At 48.3% G+C, this 26774-nt stretch overlaps 7 protein-coding genes across 7 annotated transcripts; 3 read left to right on the top strand and 4 right to left on the bottom strand.

The window, feature by feature from the left end:
• Positions 1-422: 422 nt before the first annotated feature.
• F5147DRAFT_713851 (isoprenoid synthase domain-containing protein) lies at positions 423-1349 on the bottom strand (the record flags this gene model as incomplete). The annotated part of the gene is made up of 3 exons (XM_041438430.1): positions 423-890; positions 946-1234; positions 1294-1349. Coding segments are annotated over 3 exons (681 nt in total), but the record flags the coding sequence as incomplete, so codon positions are not given.
• Positions 1350-3703: 2354 nt separating this feature from the next.
• On the bottom strand, positions 3704-5857 carry F5147DRAFT_358659 (quinon protein alcohol dehydrogenase-like superfamily). The gene is made up of 5 exons (XM_041429373.1): positions 5461-5857; positions 4910-5412; positions 4294-4857; positions 4043-4214; positions 3704-3939 (listed from the first exon to the last, which is right to left on the bottom strand). The coding sequence occupies exons 1-5, from the start codon at positions 5762-5764 to the stop codon at positions 3821-3823; spliced, it is 1662 nt and encodes a 553-aa protein (XP_041288875.1). The 5' UTR covers positions 5765-5857; the 3' UTR covers positions 3704-3820.
• A 1837-nt stretch (positions 5858-7694) lies between these two features.
• On the top strand, positions 7695-9400 carry F5147DRAFT_815851 (uncharacterized protein; the record flags this gene model as incomplete). Its single annotated transcript, XM_041443549.1, has 3 exons — positions 7695-8682; positions 8720-9162; positions 9287-9400. 3 exons carry the CDS (start codon positions 7695-7697, stop codon positions 9398-9400), a joined length of 1545 nt encoding a protein of 514 aa, XP_041288874.1.
• Positions 9401-11244: 1844 nt separating this feature from the next.
• Positions 11245-12891, top strand: F5147DRAFT_815847 (uncharacterized protein; the record flags this gene model as incomplete). The annotated part of the gene is made up of 5 exons (XM_041443548.1): positions 11245-11431; positions 11604-12209; positions 12264-12313; positions 12367-12379; positions 12410-12891. 5 exons carry the CDS (start codon positions 11245-11247, stop codon positions 12889-12891), a joined length of 1338 nt encoding a protein of 445 aa, XP_041288873.1.
• Positions 12892-16219: 3328 nt separating this feature from the next.
• On the top strand, positions 16220-16666 carry F5147DRAFT_713836 (uncharacterized protein; the record flags this gene model as incomplete). Its single annotated transcript, XM_041438429.1, has 2 exons — positions 16220-16406; positions 16517-16666. Coding segments are annotated over 2 exons (250 nt in total), but the record flags the coding sequence as incomplete, so codon positions are not given.
• Positions 16667-17660: 994 nt separating this feature from the next.
• On the bottom strand, positions 17661-18251 carry F5147DRAFT_656054 (uncharacterized protein; the record flags this gene model as incomplete). The annotated part of the gene is made up of 1 exon (XM_041434046.1): positions 17661-18251. One exon carries the CDS (start codon positions 18249-18251, stop codon positions 17661-17663), a length of 591 nt encoding a protein of 196 aa, XP_041288871.1.
• Positions 18252-24044: 5793 nt separating this feature from the next.
• F5147DRAFT_815844 (uncharacterized protein) lies at positions 24045-25958 on the bottom strand (the record flags this gene model as incomplete). The annotated part of the gene is made up of 1 exon (XM_041443547.1): positions 24045-25958. The coding sequence occupies one exon, from the start codon at positions 25956-25958 to the stop codon at positions 24045-24047; it is 1914 nt and encodes a 637-aa protein (XP_041288870.1).
• Between the last annotated feature and the right edge of the window lie 816 nt (positions 25959-26774).

Genomic DNA, 26774 nt, shown 5'->3' with positions numbered 1-26774 from the left:
CTGTTCCTACTACTCGGGCGGGTCAGAAGCAAATTTGCAGCTGACGATTTGGAGGTGTGCAAGGCCTTGTTATTACCGTTACAATCCATGTACCTTGTTCTTGTCAATGTTTGTTACCTATGTGGAGAACCGCGCCAACTTGAATGCATCACTCACAAAAATTGGCCTAGACTACTACATTCACCTAAAATGAGCGTTGTACTCCGAATGTCAATGGTACATGTATACTGTTTTCATGACTTGTACAAAAACTGGTACATATGTACATATTCGTGAGTGTACAATTCTATATAGAAAGCAAGACTCTTCCTTCCATTCTGGTCTGACTAGGCAAACTAGTACTTAATATTATACACACGACAGCAGAAGTCAAAAACGTTTTGAGTAGGAAAAAGGAGAAGCATGATGCGCGTTTCCGCGGGAAAAAAACGCAGCTTCACACGAAGCAAGACATAGACAATGATGTAACTTTCTATAATGGTAGTCATCGCAATGAGAATCGTGCATCACAGGCAAGAAGGAAACGGTCTTACATACAGCAATAGCTGTGGATTTCACAATGGTCGCTTGGGAAGCAGCTTGACAATTCTGTTCTGCTTGACGATATGCGCATCCTTCCCGAAATAGCGGGCGGACTCAAAGGACCACTGCAGCGTACCGGTAATCCAGTTCTGCAGTCCTTCGACGTACTTAGCCACATCCTTGTCGACTTCTTCTCCCCACGAGGGGAGAACAGCACGGGTTTCTTCGAAGCGTTGGAGGGAGATATTGCATAGCTGGGCGCAGTAGTCAATAGCGCCTTGCAGGTCGAGACCTTTTTTGACAATGAGCACAGCAACCAAATTATGGGTGCTATGACGAGATTGCTCTACGTTATAGGAGAAAATATCCTGTCAGCAGCGATATCAGTAGTGCCCCAACTTCGACGACAGAATGAGGTATTACATTTGACCAAGAAATGAAGTCATTGGCAGCCTCCTCCAGCGCCATGATGACTGGATGCGAGACTACTTCGTCGGGAAGATCAATCTGACAGGCGAACTCGATAAAGGCAAAGCAAGGCTTGCAGCCGCTCAAGTTGCGCCTAAATTCGATGTAAGATTCAACATCATCGATATGTCCCTTGACGCGGTTCTCCGCCTCCTTGGCCGCGGAGATAAACCATAAGTCCATTGTATGAATAAAGCGCTCTGTGCAGCCAGGGCCGCCAGTCTCCTTAAAGCGACTGAAGTATCTTAAAACCGTGATATGGTTAGAACGTGTGCGCGACGAGAAAAAATAGAATAGACATACGATTTGCACATCTTTCCACTAGGCCTTTCCGTCTGGAAGTTGACGGGATCGCGGTACGCAGATATGCAGCAGTCACGCATTCCCCATGCATCATTGACATCGAGCGACCTTTCGATCTCGAGCCAGTCATCCAATTTCCATGACCAGCCCAGGAAGTCCGCGCAGACTTGGAGATGGAAAGCATCCGCATCAGGGTAACAAGATGAAACGAAGTAACCTGGGCGCAATATCGTAGTATATTTGGTAACATCGGGCTCTACTAGATGGCCTTCGCTACCAAGCCATTGTGCACAAGCGCGAGATACTTGATCACAGTGAGGGTTTAGTCGCATGGGGTAGGGGCAATTGCTGAAGAAGTCAGGTAAAATAAACTCTGTGGGCTCGGTGTCAGAAGGAGTGACGGTGCAAGTTGCGGTAGAAGTCATGGAGGTTGTCAGACTCGTGAACGCCGAGATGAGGGAATGGAGAAATCAGAGACCCGAGTTATGAGACAAAGACTCTGAAATATGTCACTCTTTATACGATGCCGATCTTGCTAGCGGATGTGTCGTGTTGGCTCGGACTACTGCGTGATTTTTGAAATAAGACTCTGAAATATGTACTCTTTATACGATGCCGATCTTGCTAGCGGGTGTGTCGTGTTAGCTCGGAATACTGCGTGATTTTTGAAATAAAACTCTGAAATATGTCACTCTTTTACGATGCCGATCTTGCTAGCGGGTGTGTCGTGTTGGCTCGGAATACTGCGTGATTTTTGAAATAAGGGTCCACCGGTCAGATTGAAAGAAAGCGGGGGTGTAAACTCACCTGTTCTATGTGTCACCTGTGACTAGTCCTCGAATTATAGCAAGGTTTGAATCGCGCAGGGTGAAACATTACTGAGTGTCGCCCCTGCAGCTTTGATATCGCTAACAAAAGTATCAAACTCGCGCTATTCCATAGGTAGGATGTACAAATGATGACTTTTCTCGTTAGTGTTGTTCGCAATTGTTTCGTATGAGTAGATCTCTTCTATGAATATGACGCTTACTTCAAGCATTTTCCTTCTGCATTCCCCTTCCGAAAGTCATTCGTGATAGAAATAGTCAAGATGATCAAATGTCAAACACGAGGACAACGAACTTGGTACATCTGATCATTGACCTGCATGTAAGTTGAGATCGACGGACCCAAGACGGACCCATCTAAGATCTTCAAGTTGCGTGGGAAGGGTAGAATTGTTCCGCCATAGCTCGGAGAGTCGGAGACTACCGCTCAGTCATAACGCCAATAGGCATCCAGCAGTGAGCACCGTGGCACGTCTATCACAGTACTTGCTATAGTAACACAATGACCATGCAATACGGCGCTGCTATATAGCTGTTGTCCGGTCTTAAAGGTCCACTTGTCATATATGACCCTGGGGATCCCCGGATCAAGATTTGTATGACATATGCTCTATCTTCCTCCATTTATGTAATAACTCATCTGTATACAATGCATTGGTTCATCTGCTCATCGTTGGACTGCCGATTCAGACAATTCCCCAAGGTACCTCAGTGCGTTCATGAAGAGATTACCAATGCTGCAGTACCGACATAGTCGCAGTACGACTAATGAGTCCTAGGCCTGACCGGTGACCCCCTGTGGTTGCTACGGAAGCTGGCTACTAGCATGCTGTTCCCAAGCCGACACTGGTGTCATAAAATAGTTTCGACAAGTATATATCTGGTATATGAGGTTGTAAGCGTTATCTTAGCGCCCTGTACGGGGCCGCAGGTGTACCGGTACATACCCTCACGTACAAGTATTAGATGGTGATCACGATCAAATCATTCATCGTCGTCGATGCATCATGAAACTCCAAGTACAACGCGAAAAACATGACATGCCCATAGTATAGCTAGAACAAACGAAACGAGAAAAGCAAACAGATAGCCCTACAAGAAGCATTGATTTGAGTGCTGGTAAGAAAAGCGAGTCAGCATGTGTTATTCACGAAGACGAGGGTGACTTACAAGGTGAGACACGACGAAAGAGTGAGTTCACAGATCGAAAAAAAAAACAAAAAACGAAGTAGGACTCGAGCGAGGAATTGAAATCGGAAACGACATACAACATACGAACAAAGGACATATGGATGTGGTGATGTGAGCTTGGCATGTGCACTGAGCATGTAAAGTGGATCAGCTGGGTGCATATATGCACTGAGCGAGCCAAGTAGACGTGTTGGTTTGGGTTGTTGAAGTAGTTGATTTGGTGTGGTTTGATTTGAGTGAGTGAGTGATAAAGTGGTGTGGCGTAGTGTAGCCATATGCCATGATGTGGTGTGTGAATGTTAGCTTGCGGATATAGTGTATAAATGAGAGCGCGACGTCGGGAGTGCGGCGTCCACGCTTGACGCCCTGTGCAGCGTCTGAACCAAACGCATCGAGCAACGTCCACCGAATTTCCCTGGTTGCGATGTGTAGCTTGGGAATCCACCATGCGTGGTTCGGGAAATTGCCATGCGTAGTTCGGGATCTCCCCATAACCTCGAGCAGCGAGATCACCTGATAAGCCTCCCATAATCCAACCTCGTCTCCCGCTTCTCCCCGCCCTCCTTCTTCGGAAACGCATTCCAGAACCTAAGCGTCTCATCCCCAGCACCCGTTACGATCGTCTCACCTAGAAACATGAATCAGCGTCTCATCCCAGCACCAACCCCGGCACCCGAGCATCTCCATCTCCAGGGCCGGACCTGAGTGACATCAAAGAAAAGCCGACTCACCATCTGGGCTCATAGCAAGATACAAAACCCGATGCGTATGCCCCGTCAAAGACGCCACCATATTCAGCGTCGGGTATTTCCAGATACAGATTTGGTTTTGGGCTGTGGTGCTGCTGAAACCATGGGTGCTGACGAGTTCATGGGAGGTTAGGGACCAGATAAGGTTGCAGACCTGTGTCAATCGAAGTTTAGTTTTTAAAGCGGAGTGAATAGAAATAGGCAAGGAAAGAAGGGGGAAAAGAAAAACACACCTGACTCCCAGTATCAAGCTCACTGAGCATCGTCCCATTAAACGTATTCCAAAAGCGAATATGTTTATCCTGCGTCCCTCCTCCAGTCGCAAGCACTCCGCTCACGTGTGGATCCCAGGCAAGTGCTTTGACTGCTGCTGTGTGTTCGTGGAATTTCCAGAGTGGTGCATCTCCGCTTCCGCTTCCTCCTGCATCTTCCACACTCCCTGATCCCGACGTTGAACTTCCAGCAACAGAAGCACGTTTCGAACCTCGTAGATCCCATATACACACTTTGTTGTCGTTCCCCCCACTTGCCAACGGCCCCCCATCCCTCGCCCATTTCAACCCACAAACTTCCTGTCTGTGCCCTGCACACCGCTTGAACGGACGCTGAGAGGGCTCTCGGACGTCTCGATGGTGCACCATACGGTCTCGCGATCCCGACGAGAGGATATGCGAATTCCAAGCCAGAGCACCGATGCGTTGAGTGTGGGCATTCTTATATAAGCGTTGTAGTTGGAGAGTATTAGCGTCGTAGATGTGCATTCTACCTGAGAGAGTTCCGATAGCAAGCAGCGTACCCTATCAAAGCATCGAATCAAGAATGATTAATTAGAAGGGGGGGTATACGGACCTTTTGGACCCATGAGACAGAGCTAACTGTATCGTTTGAGCCTGCTAGATCGCATAGTTTTGAAACTGCTGCGTTATGTGCTGTCCATAGATACACACAGCTGCCTAGTCCAACACCAAGTACATTCGTATTGCTCCAATCCACGAGATTGAGGTAAAAATCATCTGCCAGTTCTGGTGCGTCGAGAACGCGATAGGGTGTTTTGCAGACACTGCGGAGTTGTCTTCGGGGGGACTCCAGGAGTTGTCGAGATTCTGCTCGGACGGGACTCATGGAATAGGCCTCGTCAGTTGGGGTGTCTAGTCTGCGAGTTGGTGTGCTGGGGTTTGCTGATGTCGCCGGTGATGTGTAGTGAAATATACGTTTACGGGTCGGTGTACTAGGTGGGAGGGTTGTTGTTGCACTTGAAGAGGTTGTAGGTCGCTGGGGTGAGGTGGGTCGACGTGGGGAAGGGGGGGTTACTTCTGTGTGGAGTATGGATGTAAATATTGCGTTTGCTTGTTCTACAGACGTGTTAGCTGGCCATTCCAAGTACCACCAAGGTGACTGACCCTTCAATGCATCTGATTCTGTTGGTATAATTCGAGATTTTGAAGGAGTTGAAGGACCACTTTCGTCCATCAAGTGATAGCTCGTTCGCATATCTCCAGCATCCCTTGAAGGCACAAATCTGTCCCCATACATTTCGCGCATCGTAATAGGCGACTCTGGCGTCGCGTCCTTTGTTGTCGAGGATGTGGCGGTATAGAAAATTGGGTTGACCCGCTGTCGGTTTCTTCGTGGACCGTCTTCTTCGTTGTCTTGATGTGTCGCGCGTAGTCGCTTGCCAAAAGGGGAGTTTTTGAGTCCGGACATTAAGCAATTGGCTTGATCTAGTCAACGTGATCGTCAACGAGCAGGGTCCACGGCGAGCATCCAACAACCCCCAAGGCTTGTAGTAGTCAAAACCCGAACACAAGGCACAATCAATTCAGGTAAAATTACATAATCAACTCAAACAGCGGAGTTTGAACGTGCGCCCAGTGACACTGTGAGGCCGCTACTAGGCTATAATACTATCCACCTGTTATCATCAAGTACTGTTGCGCAATGCGGACGACGTCGTAATTCAGGAGGCAAGTATTAAAAGGAGTCAAACCAACTTCGTCTCTTACTCGTACATCAACGTATCAACCATGGAACCTTCCAGCTGAGTTCACCCTCATCATCTTCAAGTATGCGGCACAACCACATTTTGTTCCCATGATTGAACTGATTAGATAGCACTGAAAGTGGCGTACCAGTTTTGTGTGGGCTTGGACAGTTGGAGTCAGATAGGGAGCCTGGACTGAGACGATTGGAGTGCATGTACAGGCATGTGGAGTACTGTACTTGGCCGAATACTTTCAAAGACTGACGCAAAAAAGGATCGATCTAGACCATCGGTTATGATATTTAGGACTCACCGGTCACCTATAAATGTCCTTCTCGAGGTCGAAGCTGCGGCGATGTTCGGATGTTGACTGTGCATTCTACCAAACTCCACACTTGTATGGAGTTGGTAGTCTTAACAGCCTCAATGCTAACTAGTAGGGCGGGTGTTCTAGACTCTACGTCATAAAGAAACCAATACTAAACAGTACTACAGCAATGTGCAATATCCCACCTTCCTTAAGTGCTTCATGACCGGGCGATTCGTATATAAGGGAGAGAGGTACATCACCTCCTTCACCTAGTACCTTTCGTTCAATTCCTCCACCCCTCTTTCCGTCGATCATATAGTTCTTATCCAAATGTGGAATGCATTGACCTCTTTCACTTATTCAAGGAAACGCGGCGCATCATCGAACAACTGCTCCCTGACACTCATAATACGGGAGTGGGATACAGTCCCTTGGAAGCAAGTCAGACATCCCCTTGTGGGCACACTCATCGTTTCTGCATCTTCTGACAATCATGCTTATCTTCGGCGGCTCTCAGATCGAACCATCATCTCCTTCCAGCGCTCAGCCTTGTGGACACCAAATGTCACTATCTACGCACTAGATAGCGAGCGCATTCTGAGTGGAGGTCAGAATGAGATGATATCAGATTGGGCAGTGCCAGAGGATGCTTTGCCAGTGAAACTGGCATCAGTGGCATGTTTCCGTTGATTCCCTGCCCTTTTACCATCTCATCTCGCTACCAAGGCCCAAGTTTCTATTTCAAAGGTGTGTTTCTGTGCTTGACTCTGATAACACGAATCGAGCGTGCTTCGTGACACAGATTCTCGCACTAAACACAAAGCCCGTCATCATACAGCCCTCTTTAACCCTGAATTCTACGAGCGGCACCATATTTGCAAACCGCAGCAAGGCAAAATTGGATCAATTGCTATGGGAGGAAGCCCTTCTGGATGCGCAAAAGGTACAATGACATCTGCTCAGGTAGTGTATTAACTGACGCCTACTTTGGTGGTACATAGGTCATTGAACTCGAGCCTTTGTCTCATGTTGGACATCAGTTGAAGCACATGGCACTTCATGGCACACAGCGCTATGTTGAAGCAATTGAGGCCTTCCAGATGATGCTCGCAAAATTGGCTAGTACTCACAGCATGCAAATATGAAGTAAGTTCTATGTAACACATATTTTCAGATGCTCAACTCTTTCCTCAGAGCTGCATGGCAAGTCTGTCAGTCCTTCTGAAGCAGATGGTGCCATTTGAAAGGTCATAAATGCTCAGCTTGACCCTGCACCACTTCACCTGCTTGACACGACTACCAGGATCTTATGTGATCGAGAAGCACAGATAAACGCCTTCAAAATGACCACAGAGTACAAGCAGCTTCGATTATCTATTATGAAGCATGCAGACCTCCCGATGGGGCATATCACAGACATAGTGGCGATGTACTTCCGTTATGTCATGTTATCCCATCGATGGGGTGAGAACGAGCCGCTGTTGCATGACATCCAAGACAAGATCGTGTACAAGCTGAATGCAGCCGGTCTCATCAAGTTGCAGTCATTTTGCAAAGTTGTTCTTCAAGCAGGATTTCACTGGGCCTGGGTTGACACGTGCTGCATCGATCAGAAAAACCATGTCGAGCTCCAAAAATCACTCAACTCCGCATTTGCCTGGTATCACAATTCTGCGCTCACGGTCGTCTACCTCTCGGATGTTCCGTCTTCGTCCAAGGCTGGCGCACTGGCTAAGAGCGCCTGGAACACCCGAGGATGGACTGTTCCGGAATTCCTCGCTCCTAAAGTCATTCACTTCTACCAACAGGATTGGACTCCATACCTCGATAATCTCTCTTTCAACCATAAGGAGTCTGTGGAGATCATGCACGAATTGGAGGATGCGACAGGCATAGATGCATGCACTCTTGTTGCCTTTCAACCAGGCATGAAAGATGCCCGAGAGAAGTTACAATGGGCGTCTACGCGTGTCACCACTGTGCCAGAAGACATTGCATACTCATTGTTTGGTATCTTTGGCATCCAGTTACCCATCCTTTATGGCGAAAATGCGCAAAATGCACTCGGGCGACTCCTGCAAGAGATCGTGGCTCGTTCATGGGACATCACTATCCTGGACTGGGTTGGACAACCATCCAAGTTCAATAGTTGTCTTCCAGCCGACATCACCGCATACGCAGCTCCGCCATGTGTCCTACCATATTTATCTGAAGATGAGATCCAGACCGCAGTTTCTTCGCTACGACACACTGTAGCTATGGATAAAGCTTTGAAACTTTACAACCAGCTTAACAACATGAGCTATCCTGGCTTTGCAAATTGCAGGCTGCGTCTGCCTTGCATCATATGATCTGTCACTGAAGTCAGGCGGAGGCCTGGTGCAGCCGAAGGGACATTGTTCTCATACGGAGTCAAAGCAGACACTTGATGATCTGCTGATCACCACCGAAGAGAGGCTTGCTCAATTTTCGCGGCTCAGACCAACTCAACAAACATTCTTACTTGTCTGCCCTTGGGATCGTCGCCTCCTCGAGCTGCCCGACTTCACAGATTCGGACGATACACAAAGCCCAGGAGGTTGGTCTGAGCTCGAGTCTCTTGACAGCTCGCCTGGAGAAGAGGAATTGACTAATTCGGAATCTTACTCACAAGCATTGCGATTGATCGCTCGCCTCGGACAGCCGTTTGATGCTTTTTTGCTGGCCCAGCAGCGCAGTGGAGCATACAAAAGGATCACATCAGATTGTGATATCATTGCTCAAGTCAAAGACATGACCTCTGTGCACAGCATGATGGACATCAGGGGCCAGGTGAAATTGATGCGGCCCTGCCGCGCCTGCTGCAGTCGTGACACGCCTGTGACGTGGCACTGACGCGGCACTGTAACAAATTCTTAGGTACAGATCATGTTCAAACAACTTCATATTGTTACAGTCATCCGTAACACCTACACCAGCCCCTGCTCTGCTAGACTCCCGACGTGGCAGCACACCGCCTGTACTTAGAAAGACAGCGGTCTGGACCGCTGTGACACCGCCCCTGGCCTAGACGGCCTTGTACCTGACCCATGGAGGCTGTGCGCCTCATGGTCACCCTAGATCAGCGCATGTATCCCTCATGCCGCTTCATGAAGATCCGGAGCGCCTCTTGGCACCTCATGTACTTAAGCGCAGTCGCATTTGGCGCTGCATGCTTGATCAGAGGTTATACCTCATGTATCTTATCTGTCCTCATGGACTCTTATCATAGATCCCAGATATACTATAGATACAGACTGAGCTTGAACACTTACATGTAGCACATATAAGTAGACAGATTATTGTACTGAGATCGTTACTTTAATCTACTTGGTCCAACCCCAGAACTAGCCTTGTCTAATACACTTGGTTTTACTCTGAAATCTGCTCAATCAAGTCCTCCAACTTAGTTGTCTAGACCACACTTCTAAGTCGCTCCCCACGCCTTAGCCGTATCCGCTAGCCCTGTATCTCGATGAGCACCGTCTTACCGAGATAACTGGAGGAATCCTTGACGTTCCGTCAAGTCGCCGAACACCCTCAACCTTGGTGGGCTCACTCGAGCCGTCGTTGAGAAGACCTATCCAAGTTCACACACGCCGACCAACGGTCAGCGTAACACATATGTCATTCCAAACACTTTGAATCTTCATTAATGATCAACATGTGAGTGTCTGCCTGCATACAGGCTCTATAGTGCTGTATTCACTTCTCACCAAATTTACAGTGCTTGTCCTCTGTGTTCCCACTACTAGTATGCATCTTGCACATCAGTCCTGTATTGTTGTATTACCTCTAATGTGTTCATCTATGTTGGTTTTCAGATGCAGTGTCAAGTGTTGTCTCACTGCATCAAGCCTCAACGTCACCTGTCAAGTTCAATCTACTCTCTATACTCTGCACCACCACGTCAAGCTACTCAAGCCCCAACCATGGCATTGCCAGAAGCCTCATTTAGGCTGGGTCAAGCACCACTCACACCACGACAAGTTCTCCAAAACATCTTCGCAGTCTCTGTACTAATATCAACATTCACACTCTATGCCACGTCAAGGCCTACTATCAGTGCCGCGTCAACCATAGCACATACTGTGTCAGTGCCGTGTCACATGCGCGTCAGTGCCACGTCAAACCTTATCCATGCCGCATCACTGCCGCGTCAACCTCGTCACTGCCACGTCAAACCTCATCGCTGCCGCATCACATGCGCGTCATGCCGCATCAAACCTCGTCACTGCCGCGTCACCCGCATGTCACGCTGCGTCAAACTTCAGTCATGCCGCATCACAACTAGCATGCCATGTCAAACCTCATCACCTCAACTGTCACACTGTTAGGTATATTTTATTTTAGATCTGTCATAATAATTGATATTCTAACAGTGTTCCTTTTCATTCTGACAGAATTAGACGTTGTACACTGTAATTGTCCATAGGCAGTAATAAATTTATCTTACCAAGCATTCTTTTCTTTTGTCTCCTATGCCCTAACCTTATCGCGCTTTTGTAAATCGTATCATGGCCTTTGTGAGTGCTTTGAAATATGGAGTACACTTGTTATAACCATCCTTTAGGAATTAATCAAACATATATTCAACTTTTTCTATCCCAATGAGACAGGGAATCAAAATTATCCAGATCGGCCGGGTCCACTGCTGAGTGTTGGAGACCTCATACCCTGCTATGACCGTTCAGGTGCATCATCCGACATATTCTCCTTGTGAACTCAGATTTAATAAATAGAACAGGCAATGTAATAGCTTATCTTCCTGACCTCCATGCAGACCACTCAGCCCTCACATGTCACTACACAGCTCCATCTCAAATGCGCCACCCCTCCCTCGACCGCTGAAACACCACTCACAGGAGTTATTTGATGTCTGCACAGACACAAAGTGTATACCACACCGGCGTCCCCAAAGTGCTAGTCCTTCTGCAGCCTGAGCAAATCAACGCTGTGGTCCGGATCGATCAACCAACTCACTACGTCCCAAATCCGACAGTGGTGACCAGGTCTCCACAGATGATTTATGGGACCCATGGCCGGACAATGACTTTGAAAGGTTATTCACGTGGGAGGAAGTGTTAAGAACTAATAATATTAGTGAACATTGGGCTTGTCAGCCAGGAGGAGGAGACAAGAGGGGGTCAGAGTCAGCACTCGCATGGTTGCAAGGCAAAAAGACAAGATGTGTTTGCCTGGGTGTCATTATTTGTGATGAACCTACCTGTGAGGTAGTCACACGTCCACAGACCCGCAGGCTGGTATCATGGGACAACTCAATGCATTGTGCCTTTGTGGTAGTCAGCTCAAGCATATCGACTGCGGCATCACATCAGTGTTGTATTCATTCAAAGGAGGTGTCTACTACATTCACAAGGGCATTCACCACCATCCAAAACAAACTCATATCTTGCATCTATCTCGTGACAAGCGGACAAGATTTGAACAAATTGTCTTCAAAAATCCTGCTGCGGGCCCTGCAGCATTGATTGCTGGTCATAACAGCCTTACTGGTACCCGTGATTCTGTTGCCGCGATCTCCACAGTGCTTCTCAACCAGGACCGTGTCAAGGCCCAGCTGCAAGGACTCCAGGGCAAGTCCACTCGGAACTTTGTTGATGACTTTGCAGAATTCCAGAAGAACCATCCAGGATATGTTTTGTATTCTCAATTCGAAGCAGTGACTGACTTTATCGAGGACGAGGCTGTGAATGGCATTGTTTCAGACACAGCACATGGGTTTTGGTCCTCATCCAAGGATCTTCTTATAATTAGTTTGACATATTCTGCTTTGCTCGCATGCTGGGTACCCGGACTCATGACCTATGCAAATGGAGGTTCAGCCGAGCACTACTGATTACATTTTCTTGTCCTTTTCAACACCATGGCAGATGAATGTGAGAAGCATGGATGTGAAGTCAATGATGAACTGTTTGGCAATGTAAGAATTGAGTTACTGGTACATATTGATCATTCTGACATTCACTGATCCAGGTCGTTGACTTCAGTGAGGCTGAATGAGTTGGGTTTACTCAAGCATTCATTATGTTCTGGACCAATCGTGAGGATTCACACTCTCAGGCTGAACTTGAAGATGCAGCAGGAGCACTCCTCAAAGGCTGTCAGCAGCATTACTGGTCTCAGGTCACACATGTCAAAAAAATCAGTGGAGTTATTGACCCTGCCAAAGTGGACAACTTTCAGAGTCATGCCCTGGCCCTGCTGTTGGTCTTAGATATGGACACTTTCAAGCAAAAGGTTGCATCCCTTTTACACGACTATCCCAAGATAAAGCCATGGCTAGAGTGGTGGCTTCATGACAGCCATGCCCAGATGCTGTTTCCTCCATTTCAGAAGATGAAAACGGGTCTATTCCAGGCAATGCCAAACTCTACTAATGCAGAAGAAGTGATGCATGCAAAGCTATATGCCACAGTTGGCAAGCACTACAACTTGATGGAGGGGCTGCTTTGCTTGCAGGTTTTTATGGAAAGTTTTCAACTACGTGCAGCTGGCTGAAGTGGTATGTCGTATATTATCAGTGTGAATTTGATATTAAGCACCCCTTGTTTCAATCAGTGTGTGCTCCCATTCACTACGGAGCAGCCAAGAGCTGGCAAACCAATCTGCAAATACATGGTCGTACTCATCCAGAAAGAGCGCCACGATCACAATGGTTCAAGTCCAAAAAAAATGATGGATGCCCTCCTGATACCTCACGACAGCTACTGAGAACCCATTCAAAATCTCGCGACAAGCAACAGGCATCCAAAGAAGACTTAGATTCCAATTCTGATGATTCGCTTGACTCCAACATCTCTAACCATCCACTGAGCTCACGCCCCAGTTATCCCTGGTCTCAAAACTTGTGCTGGCTTGATACCTGCCTGGAGCTCATGTTCATTACTGTTACGACTGGGATTGGTTGAGCTGTCTTAGTCCAAATGGACTGTCTACTTTATCAAGTAAGACGGACGTGGGTCTTGTCTTGAATAAGAGGTCAAAGGTTTCAGGGCTGAGGTGAGTGTAGGCGACTCCCTCAGAATAGTGGTTCTTAGATAGCAAGGTTGGAGACCTTGCTAAAGGACTAGTTTCCAGGTAAAACCCAGTAGATTAAAGTGCAGAATACAATCGGTATGCTATGTGTCTATATAGCAAGTGTTCAAGTGGAGCTTGTAAATGGTGTATCAAGATAGAAGGTGGACAGCCCGCTTGGCGAAGGATAAGAGATAAGAGATAACAAACATAGTGCGGACAGCCTGCTTGATAAGAGATAAGGGCTATGCATGGTGATGGTTACAGGCACGGAAAGTGAGCTTGGCGATTATGTGAGTAAGGGTCTGGAACGTAATCGGTCATTCAGTAACAGATGTGACAAAGGACCACTGTCCAGTAACGAAGGAAAAGTTAGGGGAATAAGTATACCGTAACAATTACCATACAACCTCACTTTTATACCGTCTTCCAGCCACGTTTCCTTGGAATCCGCAAGGAACATCCTTTATGGGCTCTGAATCAGGTCATGAAAGTTCATATGAGCATTGATCAGACATCTAATGCATGTCGTATCTTGACAACTCAACGTGATGGGTTTTGCAAGAACCTGAGGGCCACAAAAATCATCAAGGATATGACACGTGCAGACGGTGTATTTGTAAGTGTGCAGTTGTATTTCGCAAATCAGAGTTCCACTAATAGTAGTACCTTACACTAGGGCTGGCTAGGAAGGGCATTCCGACTACTGCTGCATAAGATGCCACCTGAGGAGACATACCTTGCTTGCACTTTCTTTGAGGCACAGATCATAGACCTGCGATTTTGCTCTGGCACCTCAGGTGGACCAATGCACTGGCAAATACCACACCAACCACACCCAAAGTGTCATTTTCAGCTCGATGTCAGACTCTCAGCTCAATACAAGGGCGATCTAGCTGCTTGGTTTCGAGATCTCATTTGTGTGAACAAGGAGGCCACTTCTAAGACTTATTGCTGGCAAACTTTGGATGCACAGGTTTTATGTGACGGCTCCCCCAATTTCATCACTTTGTATCTTGGAATTCCTGTGATGTTGATAGTCAAGTTTGGTGATGTCCTCCATCGCGATAACAAATGGAACATTCCCAAGCACATAAGGCCTCTCACCAAAGAAGCCGAAGAACAGCATTCCCTTGTTTATGATGTGGTTGGCCTTGCCTTTTGTGACCCTACACCAAAGCTGGCACACTTTATTACTCGCTACTCACTGGACGGCAAGAGGGTCTACCATTATGATGACCTTTGAACATCAAATAGCAGCCACAGAACGTTTGCACCATATTCATGTCGAACGTGACCTGCAGTCACCAAGTTCAATTCCTACCATTTCTTTGTCTCGCCCTGGAGTGTCTTCCATCAATCCAGACAATCTTATTTGGCTCAAAAATTCTGCAACTACACAGAATATAGAATATGAGCAGGTGGTAACACTGAATACAGGCAGTAATTCGAAGAACAAAGCACCACCCCAACACCAACGTTCTCGCACAAAAATGAAAAAACTTCAGATCATGTTACCAGTATTGGAAACTGAAGATCGGCCATCCATAAACAAGGGTGAAAAGCCATCTGACCAGGCCAGTCTACCCAAGCTGATCGAAGATCCATTGGTCCTTCAGGCATCTGGCAACGAAAAGGAAACACTGTCCACATCTGAGATAAAGAAATCATTAGAGCTGGATGACGGAGAGAGTGAAGCATCTGACTATACATTTCATTGTAGGTGTGGGGCTTGTGGCAATGGCCATGAAGTTGCAGGTGGTCAGAAGACAATCCGATGTGATCTGTGTGAAAATTGGTCACACATTGCTTGTCAGAGAGGTGGCCGAGCCAGCAATCTTCATCCAAAGGCAGCATTTTATTGTGATGGATGCTCGACACAGGAGTCAAAAGCAACACCACCGACCTGCAAGTAAGTTTAAACAACTGTGCCTCTCACATAAACTGACATCCATGACTCAGGAGCAGCAGGAAAGCCACGACAAAGAAGAAAATGACTCCACTTCACACACGTCTGATGTTTGTCTTTTGATCTCCAACCATAGCGAGATATGGCTGATCACTCACTTATAGTGCTGGCAAAGGAGCTCTGGCACGTCTTGGAAAGTATTGGTATCCTGTGCGGCTGATTCAGTCCTATGACACTGTTAGTCTCCCTGCTAGTGCACGCAACCGAGTATGCTGGCGGGTGGTCTGGTGGCGTGGCTGCAGATTCCCATTAAGTTTGGGATCACCTCCCGGTGATGTTGAGCAAGGAGATCTTGTGGATGAACTTTGGCAGGACCAAGCTAAGAGACGTGAGATTCACATGAGTGACAGTGACTGGTTATACTCGCTGTCCTCTTGACACGAAGTATTGTGTAGCTCGGAGAATGGATCCACTCTTGGGATACCCCTTGCAAAGAAGACTTGATTCAAAACTTTATGTCAGCGAAAGTATCAAAAGAATTGAACGACATTCTACTACCACATATTGCTTCACTTCAGAATCTCCTTGACAGTCTGGACTTGAACCAACATAGTGCAGAGGCATACCCCATGATAGACTACATCTTGTGATCGAAGAAGAAGCTAGATGGTGTGGGTGCATACAGCATACCGTTTTGTGGTGACATCTCATCTCATGAGTATGCCAAAATTGCATGTTGGTTCTTGGAGAATGTACCTGGTGCTTCCAGTCAAGTCAAAAAATGGCTTGGTGGCATGCCTTTGGTGCATGCGTTCACTCTCGTTGTTGCTCATTGAAAGGCCAGTGATTTCGAAAAACGCATCAAAGCTCAAAACAAAGAATGGGATGATAGCATGCTGTTGAAGATGGCTTGGGCTGATCTCATGATAAGCTATCCTACCAACAGCTTCGTGGCTGACATCGACCTCAAGTGTTTGACCACACTGGAAGCAAGGATGTTTGAAGATTCCAAAGAAGCAGGACCTGCAGGCAACCAGCAGTGGGGTTTGGATGCTGGCCAACATCACAGGCGATGGAATGTGTATCTCGGAATTCCTGATGAATGGGTTTCTGGAAGAGATTATAGCGAGAGTGAACTTGAAGTGAGGAAGACATTACCTGCTGCGTTCAATAGATATCTAACTTATGTGATTGTCAGCACGGCCCCTTATTCAGTGATAACTCTGATGCTACATCTTTGGGGTCTGCAGATGAGTTATCTGAAGCTGTCATTCCTTCTCCGCCAGCTGAAGAAGTCTGCCCGTTAAACGTTGATGTGCTCCACAGGCTTGAAGGGTCCAGAGAGGGAGGAAAAGAAAATAGTCATTGGCTTATGTACCTAGTTGTACATGTTCTATGGCAATAAAATAACAAAGGAATGTCATGAACTCATCCAACTTGATCTGGAAGTCAAATGTAGAACATATAGGAATGGTGCGTCAGTGGCCACGTCAAGGCTCGTCAGTGCCGCGTCACATGTGCGTCACGCCGTGTCACTGCCATGTCACGACCGCGGCAGGCACAGCAGGACCGCATCAAAATAGCTACGCCCAGACTCATCAGGACTCTAGAAATCTTATAGTATTGTATGTCTTTTTTGAACATCAGGCAACTAATTCAGCCTTGTCTTATATGCCTACTTATGTAAAACTGGGCAGGGAACACAATCTTGCAATTGAACTCCCTCCTACCAGTGATCACATGCAAACACTCACTTGCATAGTGAACAAGTAGATACCAGATGAGTAGCAGCAAAGTTACTATGAAATAAAGTGTACAAACAGTCCCTAGCTATAGTGAATAATTATGTCTGTGCCCTGCACACCGCTTGAACGGACAGTGAGAGGCCTCTCAGACGTCTCGATGGTGCACCATACGGTCTCGCAATCCTGACGAGAGGATATGCGAATTCCAAGCCAGAGCACTGATGCATTGAGTATGGGCATTCTTATATAAGCATTGTAGTTGGAGAGTATTAGCGTCGTAGATGTGCATTCTACCTGAGAGAGTTCTGATAGCAAGCAACGTACCCTATCAAAGCATTGAATCACGAGTAATTAATTAAAAGGGGAGATGTGATGGCGGTGAGAAGCGATAAGCTTTCAGAGATGTCACAAGGGTAAGGAATTCAGATGTTCAAGTAACCAGATACAAGATAGGATTCAAGAGCGCCAACTGTTACAATACTAGGTAGGTTTCTTATATACAGTAAGATATTCAGTGGCTCGTGATTATACTAACAGACATATGATTTCTCATGTTTCAGATATCGTACGTGGCAGGGGGCTTAGTAGCTCGCACTTAGTCAGTGATCAGCCTGGACCAGTCCATCCGTCACATACCCCCCTTCAGAGGTCGTCCTACGACCTCTACTTCTTTGGGATGCGTCCCTTGACCTTCGCGCGCGCGGCCTCTTGGCTGCTTCAGTAGCTTCACCATCCGTCATCTTGGCGTCATCATCGTTGGGGGGTGCAGGTTGTTCTGGCGCGGATGACTGAGGAGGAGGAGGGATATTGGTGTTAAGGGATGGTGAGGGTGCGCGGCTATGAGTGGTATTGGAAGGCCCGGCCATGGCGTTATTAGTGTTTGGGCCGGTCCTCGAAGGTGCAAATGGTCTGAACACTTCCTTGTCCTCACGACGCTGACGTTTAGCCTGTCTTTCAGCCACACCTTTCTCTCGCCACTTCCTCTGCTTATGGAGGCGGTCGAGGTTGTCCCACAACGCCTCATCCATCGACTCCGTGTGGACAGGAGTCCAACCACTTGCCTCCTGCCTCTTCTCTAGGGTCACGGATGTTGGGGGCAGCACACCTGGTGGCCTCGATGCCAACCAGCTCAGGCCAACGTGGGTGGGCAACCCTTGATATGTACCCCGGCAGTTGTCGTCCAACACCATGGCAACCTGGATGCCATTCTCAGTGTTGCTGTTGAATGCCACGGTGAACTCGTCGTAGCCGATGGGGGAATGAATAGTGGTAGGGTCAATGCCTCCTCATAGATCAGTGTCGTGCTGAAGGTAGAGTTTGATTTGGTCTAGGGTGAGGATGAGGGTGACACCTGGCTGGTAGCGGTCGGGTATGGCAAAGTGTCCATTTCCCAGGGCTTCGGAATAGTGGGACTGGATTGGGGTTGGACATGGGTGGTTGTCGTTGAGTGGTCGATGTGGTAGAGGGTGAAGTCGTGGTTGGTGAGTCGGGTGGAGGGGTGAAGGCTATATAGTCCAGCTCAGAGCCAAGACAGCCTAGAAACACCTGCAGGTCATCGGTGGGTGGCAACCCATTACCCTCTGTCAACTCTGAGACATTCCCAATGTCCAGGATGTCGAAATACTCCTGCAGCAGCGGCAAGATGATCGACTCGGTCGTAGGGCAGCCATGTCACATCCCCAGACTTCCACTTTACCTCAAAAACGGTGTCTGACTGGGTCCCTTTGTGGGACAGGATTTTCTCCACCGCCCATTCTCATTCTTCCTCTTCAAACTCAGCGACCTGGTTGTCCAATTGTCCAGGAAAGAGCCTGTTGTCGTTCGGCAGGTGGACGCAGAGGTATGATGAGTGTAACATGTCGTGAATCCCACGCTGTTTTATTCAATTAGGTAATTCCAGTCTAAACGAATTGTTACCAAAGTCTTCCAGGATTCGGTAAGGTCCCACGAATTTAGGTAGGAACTTTCTAGCCAAGCCTTTCAGGAAGCTGATGTTCTTGGTCGACAGATATACCAAGTCTCCTTTCTGCAATGGGCATGGGCGTCTACACCAGTTCGCATCCTTCGTTTGCTTCACTCTGGCGGCTATCATGGAATCATGTGCGGACATTATGGTATGTTTCAACTTCAGCACGTATGCTCTAACTCCCGGATATTCAGAGGGCTCTGGGTGGTTCCAGATCATCGGTCTCAGTACCCTCCCGTAGTTGGTGAAGAACGGTGAGTATCCTGTACTTTCTGAACTCGCTATATTGATTGCAAATTCTATTGCTGGCAGTCTCGACACCCAGTCCTTCTGACTCAGGGAGATGCACGACCTAAGCATTTGTGTCACGGTTCGGTTCGCCCGTTCAGTTGCCCCATCCATTTTGGGGTGGTAAGCACTCGACATCTTTTGTTTCACGCCAATCAGTTTCTGGAAGTGAGTCCAGAATCCGCTGGTGAATAGGATGTCCCGGTCACTGACAATTGCTTTAGGGAGTCCGTGTAATTTGTATACCTCCGAGAATACGAGTTTGGCGACCTCTCGCACCGTGTAAGTGGTTCGGCTAGGCACGAGGTGAACCATCCCGGTGAGTAAGTCAATTACGACAGTCACTGAGTCATACTCAGTGTCTCTGTTCTTAGATATGGGCAACAGCCCCACAAAATCTATTCCTATTGCCTCCCAAGGGTGGGAGGGCACTGTTAGTGAGTTCAACAGCCCATAGGGCTGTTGATTGGACAGCTTACTCCGTTGACAGGTTGTGCAGGACTCGCAATAGGCATGGACATCCTGCACCATTGTTTTCCACCATACGTGGTTGCAAAGATAGGTGAGCGTCTTACGTGCTCCCAAGTGAGCTAACAAGGAGTGCGCCTGGCTGATGACTGTCTCTTGTAGCCTTCGTTCCTCGACTTTGAGGTCCGGTACACACGTAACAGTTCTGTCTTTGAGTTTTATTCTTATAATTCCATCTTTTACTTCAAAGTTTTTGAATGCCTTGGGTGAGTCCAATATGTTCTTGAAGAACGGGTCCAGATGGTACTGATGTCTTATGTCTCCCATCAGCTCCTCCTCTGGATATACCGGTAGCGGTATCCCTATTAACGGCTGCTCTGTAAGTCCACCTTCTAGGGTGATGTTAGAGCCACTGCTAACAGGTTCCACGGGGCCAGATTGGTGAGCGTCTACGCTCTTCCCCCCCTTCTTTTGTTCTCCTGGGCCCAGGAGGACGAAACGATCTTTCACGCATTGGGCAAACTCAGCCCCAGTCTCAGGACGTCCTGACTCCGCCGGCGCCACCTTTGGACATCCCTTTCTGGGTGCAGGTGCGATTACCTCAACCTCCGGTACTGCCAGGACCCCCTTCCTTACAGCCTTCTTCGTCATGCTGTCAGATCCCATGACAAATGGGTCTGCTGTCACAGGCTGGCCCAGCGTGCTCGCAACGCGTTGGGCCACACGTGCACTCCTATGAGGCTCGGTGGCCAACGCCTCCTCGCCCACAATCAGAGGCATCGACGCCAGGTGAGCCACTTTGGCAAAGGTATTGCCAATGTCGTGTTCCACGTACTCACTAGGAGTGCACACAGTCCCAGGCATGTCAAACACGTACATCCTCGATAGTGCATCCGGCAGCAGGTTCTCGATGCCCGGTAAGTACTTTACCTCGAAGTCAAACTCGCCTATTTTCTCAATCCACCTCGCTTGTCTGCCAGATAGATTGTGCTGGTTCAGTAGATGAATCAGCCCCTTGTGGTCCATGAGCCACACAAACCTAGCGCCCTGTAAGATGTCCCTATGCCTCAACATCATTTCAACACCCACTAACATTTCCTGTTCATGAACAGGATAGTTGCATTGGGCCAGGCTCAGCTTGGCCGAATAAAAGGCCGCCACCTTGGCAGTGCGCCAGTCAGCACCTTGAACGACCACACCTCCTATCCTGCCTAGGCATGCATCCGTCATCATGTAGATGGTGGGTGCCTCTGTGCCATAGACCAAGGGCACACGACAATGGGGCGCGCAGGTCGCCATGTACTGCTTAATCGTCTCGAAGGCGCATTGCTGGGCGTAGTCCCACTTAAAAGGTACAGCGTCCCCAGTCACCTCAGACAGCATGCCTAACGGGATACGGACTCGATAGATATCATCCGCCAAGTACCCTACGGAACCGATGAACCCACGACAAAGGTCGCGGTTCATCGGCATTTTCCAGTTCAGGACGTTGTCGACCTTCTCCAGGTCCATTCGTATGCCATCCCTTCCAACTATCCTACCCAGGATCTCAACATCATTGCACAGGAACTGGGTCTTCTTTTGACTTAGGTACAGTTTCTCCTGGTCCAATATCTTTAGAACGGTTTTGACATGCTCAATGTGCTTATGTAGGGTATCCAAATATATGATGATGTCATCCAAGTATACATCCATCCACTTCCCGAGGAACTCGCCAAACAACTGGTTCATCAACGCTTGGTAAGTCGCGGGGGTGTTGCAATCGCCCTGCTGGAGAACGTGACTGACCATGTTCCCATCCAGGGTAGTCATGGCCATGCAGTGCACATGTTCCGGCACCACTCTTATTTGTTCATAGGTGTCCTGTCCATCCAGGACAGACTTGAACTTCTTTCCCACAACCCGGCGCAGTATGCCCTCCATGTCCGGCAAAGGTGAAGTCAATTTCCTGGTGTTCTTGTTCCACTCACGCAAGTCCACTACAGTGCGAAGTCTATCCGACCCCGGCTTCCTAATGAATAGCATGGGGATGGTGTTTCCCGCACTGGTGACTTGCCAGCAACCCGATGCCAGGTAAGAGCGTTGTTTATCCACCCACTGCGGTCTCATCGGTTCTGGGCAGCGCGACGGCCGCCAGGGGTAAATTTTCCCTTTGTCTATCAGCGGGATGGTGTGATTTATAGCGCGCAATGGAGGTAAGCCCGTTTCACTTGCTTTAGCACATAACGGTCTGGCTAACTCATTCAACTGCGCTCGAACCTTATCCAGGTTCTCTTCGTAGATTTCCGACATGCGGGATTCCAAGGTCATGACTTGCTCGCCCTTCATAGGCTGCTGGTCGACACTCCCGATCACAACTCTAGGTGGGTTAAGTCCAATCATTACTTTATGTTGGAATAGAAACGGAGTTCCCAGCACTAAGTCATAATTTTGCAGGTTAATAATGTCAAAGTATCGCTTCGAATCGATCGACTGGTACTTTGGTTGACCTTCGACCGAGATCCCTGGACAGCTAGCTGCACGACGATAGGTTTAGCGAGCTTGATGCGAGGTATTTTTAGCTGATCTGCCAATGTTACTGACATAAAATCTGACAGCGAGCCGGAGTCAATCAACGCTCGTGCCGGCTGTCCATTGATATGGACGGTGACTACCAAGGGCTTCGGTATCACGCGTTTGAAGTCCTTGGCTACTGCAGCCGTCCTATGTATTGCAGGGTAAGTTCCTGCTGGGATCTGCTGCCCATTAAGCTCGACTACGAATAGGGTGCATCTTTGCACATGACCTTCACGTTGGGCGGGGGCGTGTAGATCCTCCATGCCACTTCATCTATCTGACTCTCAGCCAACATCATCAGCCCTCTTTCGAGCAACTGAAGGATGTTGTATTCTGGTGCATTTCTTGCCAGCTCATTGCATAGCTTCCCATATGCTCGGTTCAGCCTAGACTTGAACCAACGCGCTGAAGGTACAACAATTCAGATGGTGAGTCTGAACAATGTTGGGTCTTGCAGAACCTAGCTGCTATTCGACCCTGAAGGGTTTCTGGACCAGGCTCAAGGCTCAGAGGAGAGGAAATGTCATAAAAACTGCTCAAGACTCAGACAGACTCATACTGGTAACTGGTGAAAAGATAACTTGATTATGTAAGCTACAAAGTGCCAGCATAAGGTAAGGTAAAGACAGTCTCTCCAAGCCTAGCCAGAAATGAATCCCTACAGCGCCACCTCAAACATTTCATGCAGCAACAGATGGACGGGTATCGGGACCCAAAAGGCTTTGGCATAGTCCCGAACCTCATAGGATCCATCATGCAATCATAAGCATTCGAAGTGTTCCGGGTGTGAGTAATATACTAAGTCCTTTTCATAGGGTCCATTGGCTTGCAGAATTTCGGCTGCTCTTGGTCCCAGCACTTCTCCCATCACGGAGCCTTGGGACTTCGTCCTCAACGTCCGTATTTCGCCCAGTGAGTAACCCTGTAGTCTCCCCACATGCTTGGAATACCAACCTTCCAAGCAGAATAATGGATTCAACAGCAGTTGTGTATATATTGTCAGCTCGGGGTCACGCCTATCCTCTCAGTCCATGATAGCATGTTCAAAGTCCGACACGCAATACACCAAGAACCGTTCTGGGTCCGGTACTTTTTTGTTGTCATCTCCCAGGTAGTGCCCAGACCCCAAGTTCAACAAGAACATGGCTCGTTCAGCCAACGGGTCCCCCATCATATCTGGCGCTGGCTTGGGGTTCCGTGCTGGTGAGTCTGCTTCATATCCTATTGACATTGATGCACATGCTAACTCAGATAGGTCGTTTGACGTTAGTGGGTCATCCAGTGACCTGATATGATCAGAGTCAGCTAGACCCACATTCATCCCATATTAGTGCATGGTAGGAGGTGAGCCTTTGTTACTTCCAGCCCTTACTGTCGTCTTCTGCGGACAATTTCTGGATATGTGTCCTGGCTGATGACATACATAGCAGAGCCCTTCAGCGGCGTGACGCTCTTTTTCTGCCGGGCTGAGCTTGTCAGGTTTCCTTCTGGAAGGTGAGTTCTTAGACTTCCCTTCATCCCTCCGCTGACCACCAGCGTCCTTAGGTTGCCCATAGTTCTGGGTTTGACTGTCTCCCCCAGCTCGACCATTATGCCGGTGATCACCTCGTCTATCCTTGCGCTCATGCGGCTTGGGTTGGGACCCTGCATCTCCCTTCGACCCTTTGGGGTTGGGATTGCCCCCACCATTGCTGTCCTTCGCTCGTCACTCCCTTGATCGAGTGGGTACTGAATGCGCAATCTCTATGATCTCAGCCACACTCTGGACTTCACGAAAAGAGGAGGACTCCGGATTAAGTTCCTTTTTCCAGAGTTCCATTTGGATACTAGGGTTGGGACCGGTCCAAAGGTGAGTCACTTGCTGCCTTTCTGCTACATCTCCTATCATATTCCATAGCTCACTTAGTTCATAGATATATTCCCTAACGGTCTTCTCATTCTGATAACTCCGGTTGAGTTTTTCCCTTTGCTTCATTCTAAAGTCGATAGGGAAACAGTGGTTGAATAATTCGGTAAAGAATCTCCTGAGCCTCCAACGGTATGGGTCTCCCGACACCTCTCGCGTGTAGAACTCACGCACTCGCCCTTTCAGGTAATGAGCTAGGATGAACACTCTCCTTTTCCTCTCCACTTGCCCGTCTTTGACATATGTGGTCCCTTCCATCAAGAATTGATGGAACGCTCGGGAGTCCAGAGAGCCATTGTAGTTCACAGGTGGGATGGGTTTTAAAGTGTTTTTCTTATTCTTATGACTACATTTCTTCTTAGTGCGTTTCCGCGAGGACTTTGTACTGGAGTCGTCCGATGATGACTCACTGGACTCAGAGGATTCAGAGGAGGATTCGGATGAGCTCGAGTCACTAGAGTCCTCGCTGTCACTCGGGTCATGCGAGGTGTGTTTCTTCTTTCTCTTTGTTTTCTTACTCTTACTCTTCTTTGAGTTTTTCAGCCTACCGAGGGCCTGTCCAATATAGCTCCGAGGTGCCACCTCCTGGATGGGTTCCATCGCCTGTGGCGTGGATCTAGCCAGTGGGGGGCTGGACACCCTTTCTAGCACCTGGTTCACCATACCATCTATGGGGTTGGATGGTTTCTTTCGACCTTTTCTCCCACCGCTACCCTCGTTTAAGGCAAGCCTCGCTTCCAACTCTTGGATGCGGGCTTCATACTGTTTAGATACTTTTTCCTTAATAGCTTTTACAGCAGATTCGGCTCTAGCATGGGGCACATACTCCCCCTTATCCCGGGGAGCCAAGATCAAGCTATCATCTTCCCGAGATTCGTCGAGGGATCGGAGAACCTCTTGTTGCTCCTCACACTCGGCTTCCTCATACTCTCGGGCCAGACGGAAGGTCTCTAGTGCCACCCTTTGGGCATCAAGGTCCACTTCTCCGTCTTCTAGCTCGACATCACCCCAGTTTCGGGGGTCAGGAGCTTTTCCCTTGTCCCGGGAGGTACCCTCCCCTCTGGACTCAGTACTTTCTCTGTTGAGGTTCAAGGTGCGCTGCCTGGCCTCAATTTTCTTATGATCATTTTCAGTTAGCTCATTCTCCGCTAACTTTACCAGGTTTTCTTGTTCCTGGCTCAACTCAGAGGGAGCTTGCCTCTCTTCAGAGGCTTCGTGTGACAGGACCCTTTTCCCACGCTTCCCTTGAATGTTTGTCCATTTACTAGGCTGTTCGTCACCAGACTCGGCGGATTTCTCACTGGACGTTAGATCAGACTCATCGTGCAGATCAAAGGTGACCCTGGGTCTCTTATATTCTTCTCTACTGACTTCTGAGTTTACAGATGTTTCTACGGTGTCTGCCCTTGCCAAAGCCAACTTTCTGGGCTTCGGACCTGAAGGTTTCAATGCCCCGATCAGGGTCGCCTCAAGTGCGCCAGGCATCGAGGGAATACACGTCAACACCACATCGCTATACAAGCGGATGGGGGTGTCAACAGAATACGCAGGGGAAGACACCCGTGGCATTGCTTCCCCCGGAGGGGCAGAGATGGTAGATAGAGAGGACTCACTATTAGTGCGAGGCAGTGCGGCTGCCTTCGCGTTCAGGGTCGATTGGTCATTAGGCGCTTGACGTGCACGAGACTGGGTTCGGTAACGAGTAGTTGACATAGTTGTATTGTTTGATAATGATAATGTTGCCTAGATTCAAAACAACGGGTTGGCCAAACCAGAGTTCCCAAATCAAAGGCGAGTGTAAGAGTTAAGCTTGTTGAAGGTTAAAAAATATGTGATGGCGGTGAGAAGTGATAAGCTTTCAGAGATGTCACAAGGGTAAGGAATTCAGATGTTCAAGTAACCAGATACAAGATAGGATTCAAGAGCGCCAACTGTTACAATACTAGGTAGGTTTCTTATATACAGTAAGATATCCAGTGGCTCGTGATTATACTAACAGACATATGATTCTCATGTTTCAGATACCGTACGTGGCAGGGGGCTTAGTAGCTCGCACTTAGTCAGTGATCAGCCTGGACCAGTCCATCCGTCACAGGAGATATATGGACCTTTTGGACCCATGAAACGGAGCTAACTGTATCATTTGAAACTGCTGTGTTATGTGCTGTCCATAGATACACGCAGCTCCCTAGTCCAACACCAAGTACATTCATATTGCTCCAATCCACGAGGTTGAGGTAAAAATAATCTGCCAGTTCTGGTGCGTTGAGAACACGATAGGGCGTTTTGCAGACACTGCGGAGTTGTCTTCGGGGGGACTCGAGGAGTTGTCAAGATTCTGCTTGGACAGGACTCACAGAATGGGCCTCGTCTGTTGGGGTGTCTAGTCTGCAAGTTGGTGTGCTGGGGTTTGCTGATGTTGCTGGTGAAGTGTAGTGAAATATATGTTTACGGGTGGGTGTACTAAGTGGAGGGTTGTTGTTGCACTTGAAGAGGTTGTAGGTCACTGGGGTGAGGTGGGTCGACGTG

The sequence above is a fragment of the Suillus discolor genome (genome assembly GCF_016758755.1).
Source record: "Suillus discolor strain FC423 chromosome Unknown F5147scaffold_61, whole genome shotgun sequence".
NCBI classification, from domain to species: domain Eukaryota; kingdom Fungi; phylum Basidiomycota; class Agaricomycetes; order Boletales; family Suillaceae; genus Suillus; species Suillus discolor.
Note: the sequence above shows the minus strand (reverse complement) of the source record. Positions and strands in the feature narration are given on the sequence as shown.

Excerpts from the sequence above, each read along its gene's own strand:
- F5147DRAFT_358659 (XM_041429373.1), bottom strand. The coding sequence starts at position 5,764 with ATGTCCGGACTCAAAAACTCCCCTTTTGGCAAGCGACTACGCGCGACA. Across the intron at positions 4,215-4,293 it reads AGCTTGATACTGGGAGTCAG|GTCTGCAACCTTATCTGGTC; the intron begins GTGTGTTTTTCT and ends CGATTGACACAG. Across the intron at positions 3,940-4,042 it reads TCTTGCTATGAGCCCAGATG|GTGAGACGATCGTAACGGGT; the intron begins GTGAGTCGGCTT and ends TCATGTTTCTAG.